Below are 20,942 nucleotides of genomic sequence, written 5' to 3' on the forward strand. Positions count from 1 at the left end.
CAAGGGTGATTTTATAGTTACTGTATGACTAGAGCTGCAACTGGAATGTGCTGGTTCTGTTCGCATTTGTAATTATTGTTTCATCCACTATTAGATAAAATTAAAATAAAACCTTACAATATTGTTTGAAAGTCTAGAGCAAGATATTTTATTGTGCAAATAACACTTCAGATATTGTTTTAACAATAATAAGAATCACTGCATAAATGGTGCAAATAGCTGTGTAACTAGATGTCCGTGGATTTGCTGAGACACAGAGGGCCGGAATACCGTCCAGCCCACAGTTCAGGTCGGAGTCCTTTCAGAGTAAATGCTTTGGCTTTCACAGCACTCTGTTCCCAAAAGCTCATCTCATTATCTCTAGTCGCTTTATCCTGTTCTACAGGGTCGCAGGCAAGCTGGAGCCTATCCCAGCTGACTACGGGCGAAAGGCGGGGTACACCCTGGACAAGTCGCCAGGTCATCACAGGGCTGACACACAGACACAGACAACCATTCACACTCACATTCACACCTACGGTCAATTTAGAGTCACCAGTTAACCTAACCTGCATGTCTTTGGACTGTGGGGGAAACCGGAGCACCCGGAGGAAACCCACGCAGACACAGGGAGAACATGCAAAACTCCACACAGAAAGGCCCTCGCCGGCCATGGGGCTCGAACCCGGACCTTCTTGCTGTGAGGCGACAGCGCTAACCACGACACCACCGTGCCGCCCCATTCCCAAAAGCTGATGTCGGTAAAAAAAAAAATTTACACGAAGATGATTTTCTTGCTTTTGTAATGGCTTTTTTTTTTTTAAACTGTTCTTCCATGTCGGGACTCTTCGGGGGGGGAAGAAGGTAAATTTGAACATGTAGCTAATGCTAGGCTACAAATCTGCACCGTTACTCCAGTCATTTCGAGGAATTTTGTACTGCTCATAACCGCTAATAAACTCTAATTTCCATGCATATCTATCCTTTGCTCCTTTCTGACTAAGATTATCTACATAATCCGGTAGTAGAGCTCTTTTTAGCTGTAGTTTTCTTTGGACAACAGCAACAGATGCCAGACATCTTTGCTTGGCTTCAGTATATGACCAGTATGTAAACATAGTTCACTTGTCCCCCAGACATAGTAGCTACTGTTAAGTTAAATGTGACGTCAGTGCAAGGGGTCTATTTCACTGTAAGAATAATCTCATCTCATTATCTCTAGCCGCTTTATCCTTCTACAGGGTCGCAGGCAAGCTGGAGCCTATCCCAGCTGACCACGGGCGAAAGGCGGGGCACACCCCGGACAAGTCGCCAGGTCATCACAGGGCTGACACATAGACACAGACAACCATTCACACTCACATTCACACCTACGGTCAATTTAGAGTCACCAGTTAACCTAACCTGCATGTCTTTGGACTGTGGGGGAAACCGGAGCACCCGGAGGAAACCCACGCGGATACGGGGAGAACATGCAAACTCCACACAGAAAGGCCCTCGCTGGCCCCGGGGCTCGAACCCAGGACCTTCTTGATGTGAGGCGACAGCGCTAACCACTACACCACCGTGCCGCCCTGTAAGAATAATATTGAGAAAATAAGGACAAAATGTTTTGAAACAAATTTACTGCAGGGAAAAGAAACCTCACGTGATTACTTGTGAACCAAGTGGTTTTTTTGTTTGTTTTGTTTGTTTTTTTTCTTATTACTGCAAGCATTTCTGAAGTGTTTTAACTCGTCTGTATTCAGCAGTATGAGCAACTTGAAGCCAAAGTCCTGCTGTGCACTCCGGAAAGAGGCACAAAAATAATTCCAGAGTGTTTAAATCCACAGGATTAGATGCAGGATTAACTTGGCCATCATAATGATCTACAACCACTATAGAACCTCACACTTATATTAACACAATATGGTGATAGATTTCTGATTTTTCGTGGAGGAGAAAGAGCAGCTAGAAATACGATGCTACTAAATGGACTGACCAATCGGTTGTTTCGGTCTGTTTCCTTGTGACTTGTATTTAGATTTCCTCAGAGGTGCACGTCAGCCATACCCGATGCTGTAGATTTGCCTGAAGTGGCAATTTGCAAGTCGTAATGTCATTTCCCACCTCGGAATGTCACGAAGCGGAAAAAACTTGGATGTCTCCATGAAAATGTATCTTTTGTTTGCTTTGTCAGCACATGAAGCTTAAACACAATGTTAACTGTACTTTTACAGTTCTAGGCCTGAGTGGCTCTTGGTACTGTTCTACTATAGTGAACTTCAAATATCGACTGAAACAAAACAGTGCAGCTACAAGAGCGAGTATCTCGGCAACAAGCTAGCCAGGGCACAATAGCAAGTATTATTACCAACAAGCTAGCCAGCTAATGTACATGATTACAATCTGAGGTGTTATGATCAACATTAAACAGTGATTATTATAGCTAGTGGTTATAGATTAACCACTGTGGCTGTTTATTACCTGATATAAAGCTAGTACTGCTATAAACTAACTTAAAGGTGGTGAAGGGGGACTTTCCACTTTTTACAGTGTATGTGGCCATAATGATTTGACATCACTTCATAAACGGGAAAAACTGATTAAGTTGACTAGTTGAAATTACAAGTTGAGGGATGTTTTTGGTGGCTTTTACTGGTTGCAGACAAGGAATTAAAAATTGCAACTTCGCCTTGGTCTCAGCATAATTGTGAGTGTTTTGAAATGACTGACTTCTGTCAACTGCTATTACAGTACCAGTCAAAACTTTGGGCGCACCTACTCATTTATAGGTCGTTTTGGTATTTTGACTATTTTCTACATTGTATCATGGTTTCCGCGGAGTCTTAAAGTCTAAAACTTGATAATCCTAATTTAAGGCCTTAAAAAGTCTAAAATACGAGCATATTTTGCATTGTAGGTCTTAAATGTAATTTTGTGAAGTCTTAAATCCTTACGTCCATTTACCCCATTCGCTTTTTTTTTTTTGTTAAATGCGTTGGCGATATTCATGATTGGTCATATAGGCAAGGCCTACTTAGTGTCAGTAGGCTACGCTGCAAACTACAAATGAGACACCGTGGAATCCGGCGTCTAGCCCGGTTGGCATGGTGATGCACAGGGCATGGTACGCGCGCATTTAGACAGTAGAGCCTAAAAGAAGCGAGGGAGATTGTCACGGTTTGTAGCAAAATGGGCAAATGCAAGTTTAACGACTGCTGGCTTGAACACAATGGTTTCGTAGACTGGTTAAAACGTGTACCAAATAATCCGTTTGAGGTGTACTGCACACTGTGTGCAAAAGAACACTCAAACTCGGCACCCTGGGTGTAAAGGCACTGGAATTGCATGCGAAAGCGGAGAAGCACCAGGCTGCCCATAAAAGTCTGCAACAATTGCATGCCGTCACTCAATTTTGTTCACCGTTGTCAGGTCTAAGCACATCTCGAGACGGTGTATCCGCTAACTCCGTGCGAACTGTAACGTTATAACACACAAACCGTATGGAATCGAATGCCTCATCCTCAAGTGATCTGCGGGATGTAGATGGATGGATGGATGGATAGATAGATGGATAACTTTATTCATCCCCAAAGGGAAATTAAATTGTCATAGCAATCCGGTAAATTTGAACAGAATAAAAAATACAATACATCTTTTGATGACATTCTGGATTCTTATTGGGCAACTCATCAGTGGTGGATCGGACTCGAGCCTGGCATGAACCGCTCCGACATGCTATAATGACGCCAATCTATCACCAGCCAATCAGGAGACTTAATCAAATGCATCCCCCGCCCACTTGTGTCCGCGTCTGAGACATTGAATTTCCACAGAAGGAGGGAAGAAGTTGACTGAGGTAAGACTGTGTGATAAATTAACGAACGAATAAGATAGGAATTTCAACATATAGGGCTTAAGTTTGTTACCGTTAAATAAGCATTGCTTGTACAGTAACGTTATGTCGTTACAACGTTGACCCACTTTTAACGTGCCGAGTACCGACTGTATCCAGTAACAAATGCTAATTAGCTTGCTGTCAAGTTTTTCCTTTGTCGAGCTTTAAGCGTAAGGTCATGGATGTTACTACTGTTTGTTCCTGCCGTAATATGATACATGATATGTGCTGTTGTCTGTTCATAGCCACTTTTTTAATCTATGCGGTTAGCACTGTTTTGTTACTAGTATTGTATGTTTCTTTTTGCTGTTTAACCAAAGTGTAACTGCTGCCATCTTGACGAGATCACCATCGCAAGAGATTTTATCTCATTGTTAAAAACAGAAAAATGCAGACATATTGTCCAAGGAGCATGCAAAGTGCAAAGACCTTAAATTGCTCTGTGTAAATTAGAAAATGGCACAACTTCCTCTGTAGCCGTCAACGGACAAGCACAGATTTGTCTTGAGTTTTGAGCCAATCACAACAGGGCAGAGGTCTGAGGTAAAACGTGATAGTTTAAGTTTGTTTAAATTACAAAAATGAGTACACCCAACGACTGTCTCATATACTCTTCATATACAATTTTCTTTATTTTTTTTGTGCGGCATAAGTCTTAAATTTGACCTGTTATGGTCTTAAAAAGGTCTTAAAAAGTCTTAACTTGAACTTGTTCAAGCCTGCAGAAACCCTGTGTACAACCCCGATTCCAAAAAAGTTGGGACAAAGTACAAATTGTAAATAAAAACGGAATGCAATAATTTACAAATCTCAAACTGATATTGTATTCACAATAGAACCTAGACAACATATCAAATGTCGAAAATGAGATTTTGAAATTTCATGCCAAATATTGGCTCATTTGAAATTTCATGACAGCAGCACATCTCAAAAAAGTTGGGACAGGGGCAATAAGAGGCTGGAAAAGTTAAAGGTACAAAAAAGGAACAGCTGGAGGACCAAATTGCAACTCATTAGGTCAATTGGCAATAGGTCATTAACATGACTGGGTATAAAAAGAGCATCTTGGAGTGGCAGCGGCTCTCAGAAGTAAAGATGGGAAGAGGATCACCAATCCCCCTAATTCTGCGCCAACAAATAGTGGAGCAATATCAGAAAGGAGTTCGACAGTGTAAAATTGCAAAGAGTTTGAACATATCATCATCTACAGTGCATAATATCATCAAAAGATTCAGAGAATCTGGAAGAATCTCTGTGCGTAAGGGTCAAGGCCGGAAAACCATACCGGGTGCCCGTGATCTTTGGGCCCTTAGACGGCACTGCATCACATACAGACATGCTTCTGTATTGGAAATCACAAAATGGGCTCAGGAATATTTCCAGAGAACATTATCTGTGAACACAATTCACCGTGCCATCCGCCGTTGCCAGCTAAAACTCTATAGTTCAAAGAAGAAGCCGTATCTAAACATGATCCAGAAGCGCAGACGTCTTCTCTGGGCCAAGGCTCATTTAAAATGGACTGTGGCAAAGTGGAAAACTGTTCTGTGGTCAGATGAATCAAAATTTGAAGTTCTTTATGGAAATCAGGGACGCCATGTCATTCGAACTAAAGAGGAGAAGGACGACCCAAGTTATCAGCGCTCAGTTCAGAAGCCTGCATCTCTGATGGTATGGGGTTGCATTAGTGCATGTGGCATGGGCAGCTTGCACATCTGGAAAGACACCATCAATGCTGAAAGGTGTATCCAGGTTCTAGAGCAACATATGCTCCCATCCAGACGACGTCTCTTTCAGGGAAGACCTTGCATTTTCCAACATGACAATGCCAAACCACATACTGCATCAATTACAGCATCATGGCTGCATAGAAGAAGGGTCCGGGTACTGAACTGGCCAGCCTGCAGTCTAGATCTTTCACCCATAGAAAACATTTGGCGCATCATAAAACGGAAGATGCGACAAAAAAGACCTAAGACAATTGAGCAACTAGAATCCTACATTAGACAAGAATGGGTTAACATTCCTATCCCTAAACTTGAGCAACTTGTCTCCTCAGTCCCCAGACGTTTACAGACTGTTGTAAAGAGAAAAGGGGATGTCTCACAGTGGTAAACATGGCCTTGTCCCAACTTTTTTGAGATGTGTTGTCATGAAATTTAAAATCACCTAATTTTTCTCTTTAAATGATACATATTCTCGGTTTAAACATTTGATATGTCATCTATGTTCTATTCTGAATAAAATATGGAATTTTGAAACTTCCACATCATTGCATTCCGTTTTTATTTACAATTTGTACTTTGTCCCAACTTTTTTGGAATCAGGGTTGTAGAACAATACTGAAGACATCAAAACTATGAAACAACATCTGGAACATGTATGGAGTTCTGTGGTAAACAAAAAAGTGATAAATGTTTCATATTTTAGATTCTTCGAAATGGCCACCTTGATGACGCTTTGCACACTACTGGCGTTATCTTAACCAGCTTCATGAGGTAGTCACCTGGAGTGCTTTTTCAGTTAAGAGCTGTATCTCGTCAAAAGTTCGTGTAATTTCCTGCCTTCTTTATGCATTTGAGATCAAACAGTAAATGATAAAAATACAGTAAATGGCCCTATTTCACAACCGTAGTAATTCATATTACCGTATGTCAAGAAACCGCTCAACTAAGTAAAGAGAAATGACCTCCATTATTACTTTAAGACATAACATGACCTTTTATTTTTAATGAATAAAAATAAAGAAAAAAAAAAACATTGAATTAGGTGTGTCCAAACTATTGACTGGTACTGTGTATCCAAGGTATTGTGCTGGGATAGCACCGTCGTCGATCGTGTGTGTGGGCTGTACATGTCAAACTTGGTATCCTGTGTATGTTTATTTGCAAAATTGTGTTCATGACAATCTCAAACATCAGTAGCACATACTGATACAAATACAAGTAAATTAAATTGACTGGGTGTTTATATGTATGCTGGTTATATTGGAGTCTGTGTAGCAGTTGGCTTGACCACAGTGACATCCACTTGCCTTGCTACATGTAGCAAAGTGTGCACCATATCTTAATTAGAACCTTGTCTAATTGCTTTTGCAAAATGGGAGGGGGAGTGGGGGACGGGACAATTTGACCTTTTTTCCAGTTGAGCAGATTTTCAGCAGTTTTCATCATGGTTGTTGCTGAGCATCCCCCTTCCCCCCCCCCCAAATTAAACACCCCGTGCTGTACTATGTTTCAAATCTCAAACTTTTTTTTTTAATGTATAAACACAACGGAGAGGTAGGTAGGTGGGGTGTGTGTGTGTGTGTGTGTGTTCGTTCTAGTAGACATTTTACAGTAGTCTGTGTTACCTAAATATTTTATCCTTTCTGAATACAATAATAGTGTAATAAAATATCTATTTAAATTATTGGTTAAACCAATTTTTTTAACTTTTTTTTTTTAAACAAATTGCCTGCTAATTTCAATACGATTCCAATATCACACATTTCTAATTGATATCAAAATAACCCAACCCTGTCAGTGGCTTTTTAAAAAAGGTTGTTGGTGTAAATGTGTGATGCTGTTGTCTAGGTGCCAGGCTCTGTGCTGAAACAGATGCCTCCTCCAAGTGGGGGTGTTGGAGCAGTGAGTGGAGGAGTTTTCCCTCCTCAGCTATCCCCCCAACACATCGCCATGCTCAGCAGCATCTACCCTCCTCACATCCAGTTCCAGCTGGTGAGTGTCCGAGCTGGTGTATCAGGGCTCATTAGCCTAAATTAAGCTGACATTGTACCATTTAATCCATTTGTGGTTGTGTTTTCTTCCGCTTGAATAGACTAGAAATATAACCCTTAGGTTTTGTGGTTTATGGCTGTTTCACTCTCTGATTTGCTTCATCACAGGCGTGTCAGCTGCTCCTGCAGCAGCAACCTCAGCAGCAGCAGCAGCAACAGCTCTTACAGAACCAGCGCAAGTTCCCTCAGAATGTGCGTCAGCAAGCAGATCCCCAGCAGGTGTGGACCATTGAATGCAATGCTGTCTTGCTTATTATCCTATTATTGACAAATGCGTAACTCTGAAATCCTCAAAGGACACTTTTTGGGCATTATTAAAATATCTAAACAGTTGATTTTGTGCTTTTCCACTTAATAGCTTGCGAGAATCATGGCTGTACTTCAGCAGCAGCGGCAACAGCAGGTGGGCAGTGTTGGGGGAAGCTCTAAACTTTCTCCATCTCACCTTGGTAGTGGTAGCCAAAAAATGCCCATGTCTGACTCATTGCCTCACCCTGGACTGGGAGGCTCAGTGGCAGACCTGCATCAAAAATCACCTGCATATTCAGGTGCGTACTCATGGTAACCTCTTTTAGTGAGGCTTTTTTTTTTTTTTTCTCTCTGGACATTTTTATCTCTCCTAACCTTCCATATTATTAATCCCAGGGTTTGGTTCTGGTGTGAATCTGTCTGGTCTTGAGTTGGGGTCCATGGCCAGTGGTCCAGGTGGTCTGAAAGAAGGTGGGGGACAGCAGTCTCGTTTTAAATGGATGATGGAGGGTCACTCACCAGCTCCCTCCTCTCCTGATGATGCACTGCACAAAAATGGTGAGTTTATTCTGTGAGAGGCCCAACGCAGGGGGCTTCTGGTGGGTGGACAGAGGTGTTTTGTTTTGGTTTTTTTAAGTGTCAACTTTGCTTTATACTGCTATTCCTAGGCCCTATTGTAACTCCTCTGAAGAGAGGAGGCTCCCCGTATCCTCAGTATGATATATTGGGCGCTGAAGGTTTGGGTGGCCCTCTCCAAGGGTCCTCGGACAGCTGGCAGAGAACTCCTGGAAACAAAATGGGAACCAAGACTGGAACGTCCAGCTGGCCTCCAGGTAATTATTACTTTAGGAACAATGTATAATGCTACCTAATTGCCTACAGTCAGATCCCAATTTATTAGCTCACTTGGTAAAGTTGGTTAAAAAAGGTATAAAATTGTCTTGGTGGCATAAATTTAAAATGAGAGAAGTCTAGCCATTAAAGCCAGGGTAGGTAAATTTTAGAAGCATTTTTGTTGTATTTCTTGAAATTCTCTTTACATCCTGGCAGCAATGAATAAATCAAATGCTTTGACAATAGAAAGAAAAAAGTCCATCTGTGGCAGTCATAGGGTTGTGTAAAATCTATTCATTCTGAATGAAACGATTGGATGGGCGACCTACCTGCGCGCACACTGCCCCTGCACTCCTTGCACATAACCGGAATCTTCCACAAGGCTAGGCAGACATATTGCTAAAGCTAGCAAGCTAATCCTCAGCTGTGAGTACTAACGGGCCATGTTTGTTGTTTACGTTAATTATGATCATGTTAGATGTTTTCTTACATGTGAATGAGACATGAGGTCATTGGATATGACGACTACGTTTTTCTTTGTTCTATGAAAATTTTTATAAACAAAACCTCTTCGCTCCGCAACATTCTTATGAAAACAGTAGTAGTAAGTTCACATGAGTCTTTCATCAATATGGGGGAAGATTAGAAAATGGACAAATGAAATGAGGTGTGCCGAGTTTCATAAATTTGGCAACGTCTCTGAAAATATCTGCATGTCTGAAAATGCCCATGTCCACTGTTGGGGCAACACTTAAGAAATTTAAATAACTTCATAGCTAACCTGCCAGGAAGAGGACACAAGTGTGTTGGAGAGGCAAACACTTATCCAGGGATCAGTGTTGATGGTAGCATTTTGGCATCACCAAGTGTCCAATTAGATGCCAGTTCCATACCCACTATTTGGAACTAGTTTTTATCCATCCACAAATGTAAACACCTGGACTTTGGACCTGGATTTAAAAAAAAAAAAAAGGAGGGTTATACTGTACAGAGAAAACAGTGTGAATTAGGTTAAGTATAGATGTTTTGGGGCTGTTTTTCTTCCAAAGGTATTGGGAACTTGGTTAGGATGCATGTCGTCATGGACTTCCTGATGTTCCAGGAGATTGAAATGAAAATCTGTCTGTCTCTGCCAAGAGGCTACAGCTGGGTCATAGTTGCCTCTTCTAGCAGAAGAGTGATCCAAAACATGCATCTAAACCCACACATCCATAATCAGTTTTTTGACATGACACCCCCAATCTCAATTTTAAATCCCATTGAAATCCTGTTGTTCCAGATGCCTTATTCTGTATTCTCCAGTCTCCTCAAGCATTCTAGGAGAAGACCTTGCACAAAATACTAAATTCAGTGGCACCAGTAATGTTTGACATGGAAGATTTTGGTTAGAGGGTACATTTTAATAAGTCATGTTTGGGGTTTTGTTTTGCTTAAGTCTTTTATCTCATGTTTTCAGTGTGAAATTAACCTAATAAAGAGCAGATACATTTTTCTATAACCTTTTTTAAATGCATCTTTAGTAAGGGTGCCAATAATTCTCCAACTTGTGGTTTCAGTACTGTATCAAAATCATGGCTCAAATCAGATCGGTTTATTTTATATACTCCCTGAGGTTCTAATGAAATGTCTGACGTGCTTTGGTCAAAATATCCCAAGGATAAAGCACCACAGCTCCCTTCTCACCCGGTCGAAACAGCCCTGTTCAAAACAGCTGATTTGAGTGCCTGTTCCTTTAAATGATAATGAGCCACTGCTCACCCCACACACACCCTCTTCCACCAGCCAGTGATGTCGCATATTCCTCATGACTATTCATAAGCAAAGGCAGTTCTCAAGCCATGAGTGGAGATACTCAGATGAGGGGGTGGCATAATTTCTAATGAGCTCCTCTTGTGACACAGAAAGGAGAGCCAAATCTGAATTCCAGATACAATTAGATATGTGCACAAGCACTGAAAGTGAGGGTTTTTGTTTTTCCCCCCTCATATGCCTAGTTCAAAGATTACTATTTAATTTTATTATGTTGGTGTAGAATTCCAGCCAGGGGTGCCATGGAAAGGAATACAGAGTGTTGATCCTGAATCTGACCCCTACATGACCCCTGGGAGCATGCTGAGTTCATCTGCAGTGTCAAGCCTCAGTGATACTGAGCACCAGTTGCTAAGAGATAACACAGGTAGCTACCCTCACACCAGTGCAGTTCAGGGCTCTTCTTGCAAAGGAAACTCGAAAGGCAAAATTTAATATTTAAGGTAAAATAAGTTGTTTTTCTCTCCTCCCCCATCCAGAATCAAACCCTTCCCTAAACACCTTGCTGCCTTCACCTGGTGCCTGGCCCTATAGTGCCTCAGACAGCCCCCTCAACAATGCACACAATTCAGGTAACAAACATTTTTCAGAATCATAGAAGGATTTTTTTTTTTCCCCCCCAAATATGAACAGAGCGGTCTGATTTCATTAATATTTCTGCCCCAACAGCTAAGTTTGCAGAGTATAAGCCAAGCTGGCCTCCTGAGCCCATTGGACACAACAAGCCTTGGAAGACCAATCGAAATGCATCTCAGCTACCACGCCCACCTCCTGGACTGACCAATCAGAAACAGCCCTCTGTGTCCCCATGGGCAGGAGGAGCGCCACGATTGGGGAGGGGTTGGGGTGGATCTGGAGGAAGCCACGAAACCAGATATGGATCTGGTATTATGATTTTAGTCTCTGCATATGAAGAAAAAAAGTTATTAATATCTATGAGGCTATATTTAGGGTTTTGTCTTTTTTTTTTTTTTCTTTTTTTTTTCCCCTGAATTATTGCCTGATTTTGTGTTGCAAGTTAAAAGGATTTTGCTTTCTAGTTTTATGGAGGTTGACAATGATGGGTGTTTGTCTATTAAACAGGGTCAGCATGGAGTGACGGTGGAGCCTCAAGGGGGAGTTGCTGGCTGTTGCTGAGTAATCTTACTCCTCAGGTATGTTAATATAAGAAGAGATTTTGCATAGAGTTTTTCAGACTTAAATATACTGAATTGGAGAAAGCAGCAGATGCATTTTAATTAACTTATAAGTAATGATCTTGACTGTGGTTTTTCTTCTCGTGTTTAGATTGATGGTTCCACCCTGCGCACTATCTGTATGCAGCATGGTCCACTGTTGACCTTTCACCTTGGTCTAACCCAGGGCAGTGCTCTGATTCGCTACAATACTCGCCAAGAAGCAGCCAAAGCTCAGAGTGCATTGCACATGTTAGTAGATTATATTTTTTTTAATGTGTTTTCACTCTGTGTATAATCATTCTTTTATTCCTCTATTTAAAAAAAAAAAAAACTTTTGACTCTGTTTTACCAGGTGTGTTCTGGGCAACACCACAATCCTGGCAGAGTTTGTGAGCGAGGATGAGGTTGCCCGCTATTTTGCACATTCCCAGGGTGGAAGCACCAGTGGAAGCGGGCCGCAAGTTGCAGCAGGGTCGTCCAGTGTAGGTGCAGTTGGCACAGTGGGTACTGGTAGCTCTGGAGACAGGGAGCGGGCAGGAGGAGGAAGCTCTAACACAGGAGGTGGTGGCAATGGGGGTGGAGTCGTGCCTACAGGCTCGAGCTGGCAGAGTTTGGATGGTACGGGTGGTTCCCCAGATCCAGTCCCTGTCCAGGCACCGGGCCTGAACATCTTTGCCCAGTGGAGCAATGGTGCAGGTGGAGCAAGCAGCAATGCAGTGGGTGTGGAACCGAGCAGGCAAGGGCTATGGGCTGCAATGCCAGCTGGGTATCCAAGTAGCAGCCTGTGGGGATCACCAGCTCTGGAGGATCGACACCAGATGAGCAGCCCTGCAGCTCTGTTACCTGGAGACTTGCTGGGTGGAGGCTCTGACTCCCTCTGACTGACACATTTTTACACACACCCCCACACACTGGCAGCACACATGTCATTATGACGTAAGTATACTGAAAAGCACCCAGTTGTACATCCACAATTAAGTAAATGCAGGTGTAAAAACGCAGGAATCTGGAGAATTTACATGTTTATAGACGTAAAATAATTAGTAAATGTGTTTGCCAGCAGAAATATATAGACAAACTTCATAAAAACAAGCACTCAGTCATATAGTACAGATACACACTCAAATGTACTCCAGTGCTGAGAACCACAGATTATTACCCGTACCAACTTGCATTATAGCATAAGAGAGAACACTGGTTACAGTTGTACACACACTGTTAAACACATCAGCTTCACAAAGACCGTGCTGTGTACCCTGCTCTCCATAATCCAATCTCCATTCTAAAATCTCAGGAGCGTGAAGATGCAGAGTGTGGGGCACGGCCTCTTGTTTTTTGTTTTCGTTCCTCTTCCTTAAGTATTGCAGTGCAAAACTGCTGACTGACCTACACAGACGCACATGCCTACACATCCCTCATACACCTTTTATCCTTAAATGAAGACTTTTACAGCAAGACTTGAACTGAACAAAAAGATGGACAAATGGACTTTAACTCAACTGGATGAGTTCTAAATCTTGAGTTTATATAAGATCACACTTGCATACTGAGGCAGCATCACTCAGGCATGCACTGTAATAATAAAAAAAAATAAAAATAAAAAAAAAACACGGACAAATGTATATGCATCATACAATGTTCTATGTGATGTTGAGCACTTGACAGAAGACGATTGAAAATGTTACAGCTCCTATTTACTGGCAATGTCAAACACACCCAGCCATGCAGTTCTGATGTCTGACTGTATCTTGTCTTTGTTTTAAATGTGGAAAAATGGAATCCAGAGATGTCTCTCTTCCTTAATATGCTGACCTCGTTTTTTTCCTACTCAATCAAGTTTGTTGTTCTGATGACTATGATCACTCTGATGTGAATTAGCTGTATAACATGCCCTCTCGGCCTGTGTGTGCATGAGAGAAGTCCTTAACGGAGGTGGTGACATGGAGCATTAGTATGGCATCACTGAATGTGTGTCATTGAGAGATTTAAGAAGCTTGGTGTGTGTTTGCTAATATATATGCTGGTTAGGGAGGCGAATAAATGTATGTGTGACCGCTTATTTCAGGTCTGTGTGCTGGATAAGTGTATGCAGATATGTCTGTATGCGTGAGTGTAGACAGCAAGTTCAAAAACATTGGCACTAATGAAATATTTTTTAAGTTGTGGTTTTAGCAGCCTTTTTGTTTTATATATTGTCTGAATTGCAATAATATTAAAGAGAGAAGCTTTTTTTTCTTTTTCTTTTTTTTTTTCTTTTTTTAAGAAGAAACAACCAACTGAAGGCATTCAAACAGACATGCCAAACCTATTGTACCAAGCTGAGCTGGATGGATGTTTTAGGAACACTTAAACGTTACCAATTGTTTATTTTTGTGTTGTGTACCATTTTAAATTAAGGCAGGCTTTATCACTCCTGTTCAGGTTGTTTTTGTTTTCTGATTTTACAAAGAAAAGGAAGTTAATTTAAAAAGAACAAGTCAATTAATAAAGGTTGAACTGAAAATGTCTGGTTTTGTGCATAATGCATTTTATTTATTGCATTTAATTTACTTTCAAAATGAGATGTATTACAGGGTTGTGTGAAAATACGAGGTTTATCTTCAAGAGGAGAATGTATATTTCACAAGTGAAATATTTCAACATGAGAAGATAAACTTCATATCTTCACGCCACCTTATATGGACATGAGTGTGTGTTTTACTGGGAAATATACCACTTGTATTTTTCATACTAACTATATCCGAGACCTTGAGATCCAAAACCGTGACACAAATCTCTGAATGTCACTTGTGAGGAAATCGATGAATTCTTTTTTGTTTTGATAAATTTGTGTACTTTTGTTTGTCTGTATAATGAAAAGAAAATCACACATTGGCTTGAAGGTCTGAAGTTTATCTTCTCGTGTTGAAAACCTCATTTTTCATACGGAATACATCACAGATCTGAGTGAAATATTTTCCAATACTTCACTCCCAGTGTTTTCCCACTGACTAGACGCATGTCGAAATAGCGAACCGGTTCAAAATTCTTTTGACTGACTAGCATTTTTAATTTTTTTTTGTGAATGTCCATATAATATAAAAAAAACCTTACACGGTGATGTGAAGATAAACTTCTTGTGTTGAAAAATATTTTCACTCATTCACTTCACTCAGTCCTGAGTATGTTCGCCACTTGATCAACTTCATATCTTTGCACAACCATGTAATATCCTATTTTGGTTTTTTGTTTTTAATTTGTTATTCCATGAAATGGAGTCGTACATGAGCTGATGGCTGATGAGGCATGTAGTGCTGTTGGCTGTCAGCCAGGTATGAGAGTGAGTGGAATAACTGTTTTTTTTCTATCCACATTCACTGGATTTTGAGAAATGGGGCATTTTTATTTTTTGCAAATTTGATAACTTTATACAAAACGTCCAACAAAATCATTTTCACTGAGAAGGTAAACAAACCGGCGAAATGACCGTAGCAATTTGTGAAAAATGCAGTAATTCTTGAAAAATAAAAATGTTCTTACCATGAAATACTTTTATTCCATGTTGTGTTGCTTGTGGTATTTTGTGTGTGTTATTTGGGGTTTTGTTCTCAAGTAGAGTTTTTTTGTTCTCTGTTGGTTTAGCAACAAGTGCTGCTATTTTGTTTTCCTCTACTCTTGGTATATAAGCTGATAGCCTGGTAGTAGAGTAGCCAATCAGAGCGTGTGATTTCCAATTGCAAAACTGCAACAATTGGTATTTTGGAAACTCTATCCCAACTTTTATGGAAATGGGTTTTTGTTATATATATATAAATAAACTTTTAAAGCTAGACGGCCTTTCGATTTCACAATCGCTGAAATTTAGTTCCGTCTGAAATTTGGTCATTGTGATGTTTATTTCTGTAACATCTCACAAAACATAAGGCCATTCTTTGGCTGGGAAGTTATTTAATTTGAGGGAATTACTGAGCAAATAACGTGCATGAAATCGCTCGCTTCAAGCAGACAGGTTTACCTTCTGTTGCTGCTGCTTCTTCTTTTGGGTTTTACAGCAGCTAGCAGCCAGTGTTGCATTACTGCCATCTACAGGTTTACTTCAACTGTGCACTAACAGTTACATCATTCTGTTGCTAAACGAACAGCTGATCACACCGAGGTGCTTGCTGACCGCCGATATTTATTAGTTTGGTCCTGCGTTTCCTTTCCTTCACAACATAACATTCTTCTCACTTTCCGTTCCTGTAGTCGGTCTTTCACGTTTCATTCGCACACTCACGTGCTCCATTTTTCTCTCCTGTTTCAAATTTTACCCCACAATGCCTTGCACAAACGGGGAAAGCCTACCTTGTGATGCATGACGTAGTATCTTGAATTGGGTCATGGTGAAGCAAGAAAAAATAGCGGAGAATTTAGGGCCACGTGACCCTAAATTCATTAATTTGTTCTATTTTTACAAAACTAATAAAATTGGAAGTCTGTGATTTTAAATTCAGTAGCTTTCGGTCCACTAACCAAAAATAGTGCGTCAGGGAAAATTATTTTTATGACCTACACTTGGAAAAATCAGAAAGGCAGTCTAGCTAGAAGACTAAAGAAAAACCTTTGAGTTCAAAGGTGTGTCCAAACTTTTGAGTGGGACTATAAATTCAGTACCAGTCAAAAGTTTGGGCACACCTACTCAAGTTTTTCTGTACTTTGACTAACATTGTAAAACAATTCTGAGAAATGCTGCCAAAGATGAGACTTATGGATGTGGTGAAGGAGGACACGAGGATGGTTGGTGTGACCGAAAAAGATATGGAGGACAGGACAAGATGGAAGGACTATGCTATGTTGCTATGGTGACCCCTAATAGGAACAGCCAAAAGAATAATAAGAAGAAAACAATACTGTCAAATACATTGTGATAAAATGTTTCATATATTAGATTCTTCAGAGTAGACACTGTTTACCTTGATGATGCTTTGCACGTTATCTTAACCAGCTTTATGAGGTAGTCACCTGGAATGCTTTTCAATTAACAGCTGTGTCTCGTCAAAAGGGAAGTTTATTGCCTTCTCCGTGCATTTGAGACCATCGGTTATGTTGTGTCGAGGTAGTATTGGTACAGAGTAAATTGTTCTGTTCCTCAACTGTAGTAATCCATATTATGTCAAGAATCACTCAGCTACAGTGGTGCTTGAAAGTTGGTGAACGCTTTAGAATTTTCTATATTTCTGCATAAATATGACCTAAAACAACATCAGATTTTCACACAAGTCCTAAAAGTAGATAAAGAGAACCCAGTTAAACAAATGAGACAAAACTATTATACTCAGTCATTTATTTATTGAAGAAAATGATCCAATATTACATATCTGGGGGTGGTAAAAGTATGTGAACCTCTAGGATTAGCAGTTAATTTGAAGGTGAAATTAGAGTCAGGTGTTTTCAATCAATGGGATGACAATCAGGTGTGAGTGGGCACCCTGTTTTATTTAAAGAACAGGGATCTATCAAAGTCTGATCTTCACAACACATGTTTGTGGAAGTGTATCATGGCACGAATAAAGGAGATTTCTGAGGACCTCAGAAAAAGCGTTGTTGATGCTCATCAGGCTGGAAAAGGTTACAAAACCATCTCTAAAGAGTTTGGACTCCACCAATCCACAATCAGACAGACTGTGTACAAATGGAGGAAATTCAAGACCATTGTTACCCTCTCCAGGAGTGGTCGACCAACAAAGATCACTCCAAGAGCAAGGCGTGTAATAGTCGGCAAGGTCACAAAGGACCACAGGGCAACGTCTAAGCAACTGAAGGCCTCTCCCACATTGTCTAATGTTCATGAGTCCACCAATCAGGAGAACACTGAACAATGGTGTGCATGGCAGGGTTGCAAGGAGAAAGCCACTGCTCTCCAAAAAGAACATTGCTGCTCATCTGCAGTTCACTAAAGATCACGTGGACAAGCCAGAAGGCTATTGGAAAAATGTTTTGTGGATGCATGAGACCAAAATGGAACTTTTTGGTTTAAATGAGAAGCATTATGTTTGGAGAAAGGAAAACACTGTATTCCAGCATAAGAACCTTATCCCATCTGTGAAACATGGTGGTGGTAGTATCATGATTTGGGCCTGTTTTGCTGCATCTGGAACAGGACCGCTTGCCATCATTGATGGAACAATGAATTCTGAATTATACCAGTGAATTCTAAAGGAAAATGTCAGGACATCTGTCCATGAACTGAATCTCAAGAGAAGGTGGGTCATGCAGCACGACAACGACCCTAAGCACACAAGTCGTTCTACCAAAGAATGGTTAAAGAATAAAAAAGTTCATGTTTTGGAATGGCCAAGTCAAAGTCCTAACCTTAATCCAATCGAAATGTTGTGGAAGGACCTGAAGCGAGCAGTTCATGTGAGGAAGCCCACCAACATCCCAGAGTTGAAGTTGTTCTGTACAGAGGAATGGGCTAAAATTCCTCCAAGCCGGTGTGCAGGACTGATCAACAGTTACTGGAAATGTTTAGTTGCAGTTATTGCTGCACAAGGGGGTCACAGCAGATACTGAAAGCAAAGGTTCACATAGTTTTGCCACTCACAGATATGTAATATTGGATCATTTTCCTCAATAAATAAATGACCAAGTATAATATTTTTGTCTCATTTGTTTAACTGGGTTCTCTTTATCTACTTTTAGGACTTGTGTGAAAACCTGATGATGTTTTAGGTCATATTTATGCAGAAATATAGAAAATTTTAAAGGGTTCACCAACTTTCAAGCACCACTGTACGTAAAGCGAAACAACATCCATCATGACTTTAAGACATGCAGGGCAGTCAGTCCAGAATATTGCAAGAACTTTGAATGTCTCTTCAAGTGCAGTTGCAAAAAACATCAAACGCTATGAAACTGGCTCACATGAGGACCATCCCAGAAATGAAGACTTACCTATGCTGCAGAGGATAAGTTAGAAATTGCCAGTTAATATCACATCACCTCAGATTAGAACCTACATGAATGATTCAGAGTTCAAGTAGCAGACACATCTCAACACCAACTGTTTGGAGGAGACTGCGTTAGTTAGGCCTTCAGGGTTGAATTGCGACAAAGAAACAGCTATTGAGCCACACGAATAAGAAGAAGAGAATTGCTTGGGCCAAGAAATACAAGGAATGGACATTAGACCAATGGAAATCTGTACTTTGGTCTGATGAGTCCAAACTTGAGATTTTTGGCTCCAACCTGTATCTTTGTGAGATGCAGAAAAGGTAAATGGATGGTATCTGCATGTGTGGTTCCCTTCATGAAGCAGAGAGGAGGTGTGATGGTGTGGTGTGCTTTGCTGGTGGGATTTTTGGCAAGTTACTGAAAATTGAAGACACTTAACTGGCATCACTACCACAGCATTCTGCAGTGACATGCTGTCCCATCTATTTTATGCTTAGTGGGACCATCGTTTGTTTTTCAACAGGACAATGACCAAAAACACACCTTCAGGCTATCTAAGGGATATTTAACCAATAAGGAGAGTGCAGGAGTGATGCATCAGATGAGCTAGCCTCCACAATCACCCAACTTAAACCCAGTTGAGATGATTTGGGATGAATTTGACCACAGAGTGAAAGAAAAGCAGCCAACAATTACTCAACACATGTGGGAACTCTTTCAAGCCCATTAGAAAACTATTCCAGGTGACTACCTCATGGAGCTGGTTGAGAGAATGCAATAGTGTGCAAAGCTGCCATCAAAGCAAAAGATGGCTACTTTGAAAAATCTGAATTTAAAAAAAAAAATTAAGCACACTATATAATTCCATATGTTATTTCATAGTTTTGATGCCTTCAGTATCAATCTACAGTGTTGGAAAATACAATCCCAAATCAGAAAAAGTTGGGATGGGATGGTGAAATTGAAATTAAAACTGAAAACAATGATTTGTAAATCATCATTGACCTGCACTGCACACAAAATAACACAACAGCACATTATTTGATGTTTTACCTCATGATTTTTTTTAAATAGACACTCATTTCAAAGAAAGCTGAATTTACCACTTTGTAATGTTGCCATTCCTTTTCACAACATGTAAACATTGTTTAGGGACTGAAGACACCAAGTGATGAAGTGTTTCAGGTGTTATTTTGTCCCATTCTTCCTATAAACAGGTCTTAAGGTGTGCAACAGTACGGGCTTGTCATTGTCATATTTTTCATTTCAAAATTTGCTACACATTCTCTGTTGGGGACAGAGGGGACAGACACCCTCTTCTTCCACAGCCATGCCTTTGTAATGTGTGCAGAATGTGGTTTTGTATTGTCTTGGTGAAATATCCCTGGAAAAGATGTCGTCTTGAAGGCAGCATATGTTACTCCAAAATGTCAGTGTACTTCTCTGCATTAATGCTGCCATTACAGAAGTGTAAGTTACCTTTACCAAGGGCACTGACACAACCCCATACCATGACAAACCCTGGCTTTTGGGCTTGTTACTGGTTACAGTCTGGATGGTCCTTTATCTCTTTGGTCTGGAGCACATGATGTCCATTTCTTACAAAAAAAAAGACCTGGAATACTCATTCATCAGACCACGATACATGTTTCCACTGTGTGATGGTCCATCCCAGATGCCTCCAAGCCCAGAGAAGTTGACAGCGCGTCTGGACACAGTTAACATAAGGCTTCCTTTTTGCACAGTAAAGTTTCAACTGGCATTTGTCGATGTAACTCCATATTGTTGTGCTCGACAAAGGTTTGCCAAAGTAATCCTGAGCCCATGTGGTTTATCAGCTGTAGATGATTGACGGTTCTTGATGCAGTGCCGTTTGAGGGATCAGAGATCACTGGTGTTCAGCTTAGGCTTGCGCCCTTGCCCATTATGCACCATAATTCCTCTGGATTCCTCAAATCGTGTTTATTAGAAATTTCCATTACAATTTGGCGTCCCTGGGTGGGCCCTACGCGTCTGATCCTCGGACGACGGGACACTCCCAAGGCTACGGTGTGGAGCTGAGAACTCGGACGAGAGACCAGACCGTCAGGCCTCACCGAACCAGTAAGTGATAACTTTGCATTCTTGTGTAAAGAAATTAGTGGAAACAGTATTTAAAGACTGATATAAGAGATGGACAAAGATTGTCCCAGTCAATGAAGACTGATATAAGAGACTGACAGAAGTTTGTCCGAGCCCAGGAGGACTGCTAAGCTGTGATACCATCAGTATGTTTGCAGAAACGGATAAAACACAATTTTGAGACAATAAACCGCAAGTAGTT

The 20,942-nt window shown here is 40.8% G+C and overlaps 1 protein-coding gene across 2 annotated transcripts in view; it reads left to right on the plus strand.

Moving 5' to 3' along the window:
• Positions 1 to 15,233, plus strand: part of tnrc6ba (trinucleotide repeat containing adaptor 6Ba) — a 27,601-nt gene extending 12,368 nt beyond the window's left edge. For both annotated transcript variants that reach the window (XM_060939674.1, XM_060939675.1), the window contains exons 11-21: positions 7,435 to 7,578; positions 7,746 to 7,856; positions 7,996 to 8,185; positions 8,283 to 8,444; positions 8,555 to 8,719; positions 10,753 to 10,896; positions 11,009 to 11,101; positions 11,199 to 11,414; positions 11,613 to 11,683; positions 11,817 to 11,956; positions 12,060 to 15,233. In XM_060939674.1, coding sequence (XP_060795657.1) covers positions 7,435 to 7,578; positions 7,746 to 7,856; positions 7,996 to 8,185; positions 8,283 to 8,444; positions 8,555 to 8,719; positions 10,753 to 10,896; positions 11,009 to 11,101; positions 11,199 to 11,414; positions 11,613 to 11,683; positions 11,817 to 11,956; positions 12,060 to 12,588 — 1,965 coding nt within the window. In that variant the 3' untranslated portion in view covers positions 12,589 to 15,233. The remainder of the gene's footprint in view (positions 1 to 7,434; positions 7,579 to 7,745; positions 7,857 to 7,995; positions 8,186 to 8,282; positions 8,445 to 8,554; positions 8,720 to 10,752; positions 10,897 to 11,008; positions 11,102 to 11,198; positions 11,415 to 11,612; positions 11,684 to 11,816; positions 11,957 to 12,059) is intronic.
• The last annotated feature ends 5,709 nt before the right edge of the window (positions 15,234 to 20,942 follow it).

Source organism: Neoarius graeffei, chromosome 14 (assembly GCF_027579695.1).
Source record: "Neoarius graeffei isolate fNeoGra1 chromosome 14, fNeoGra1.pri, whole genome shotgun sequence".
In the NCBI taxonomy this organism is placed as follows: Eukaryota; Metazoa; Chordata; class Actinopteri; order Siluriformes; family Ariidae; genus Neoarius; species Neoarius graeffei.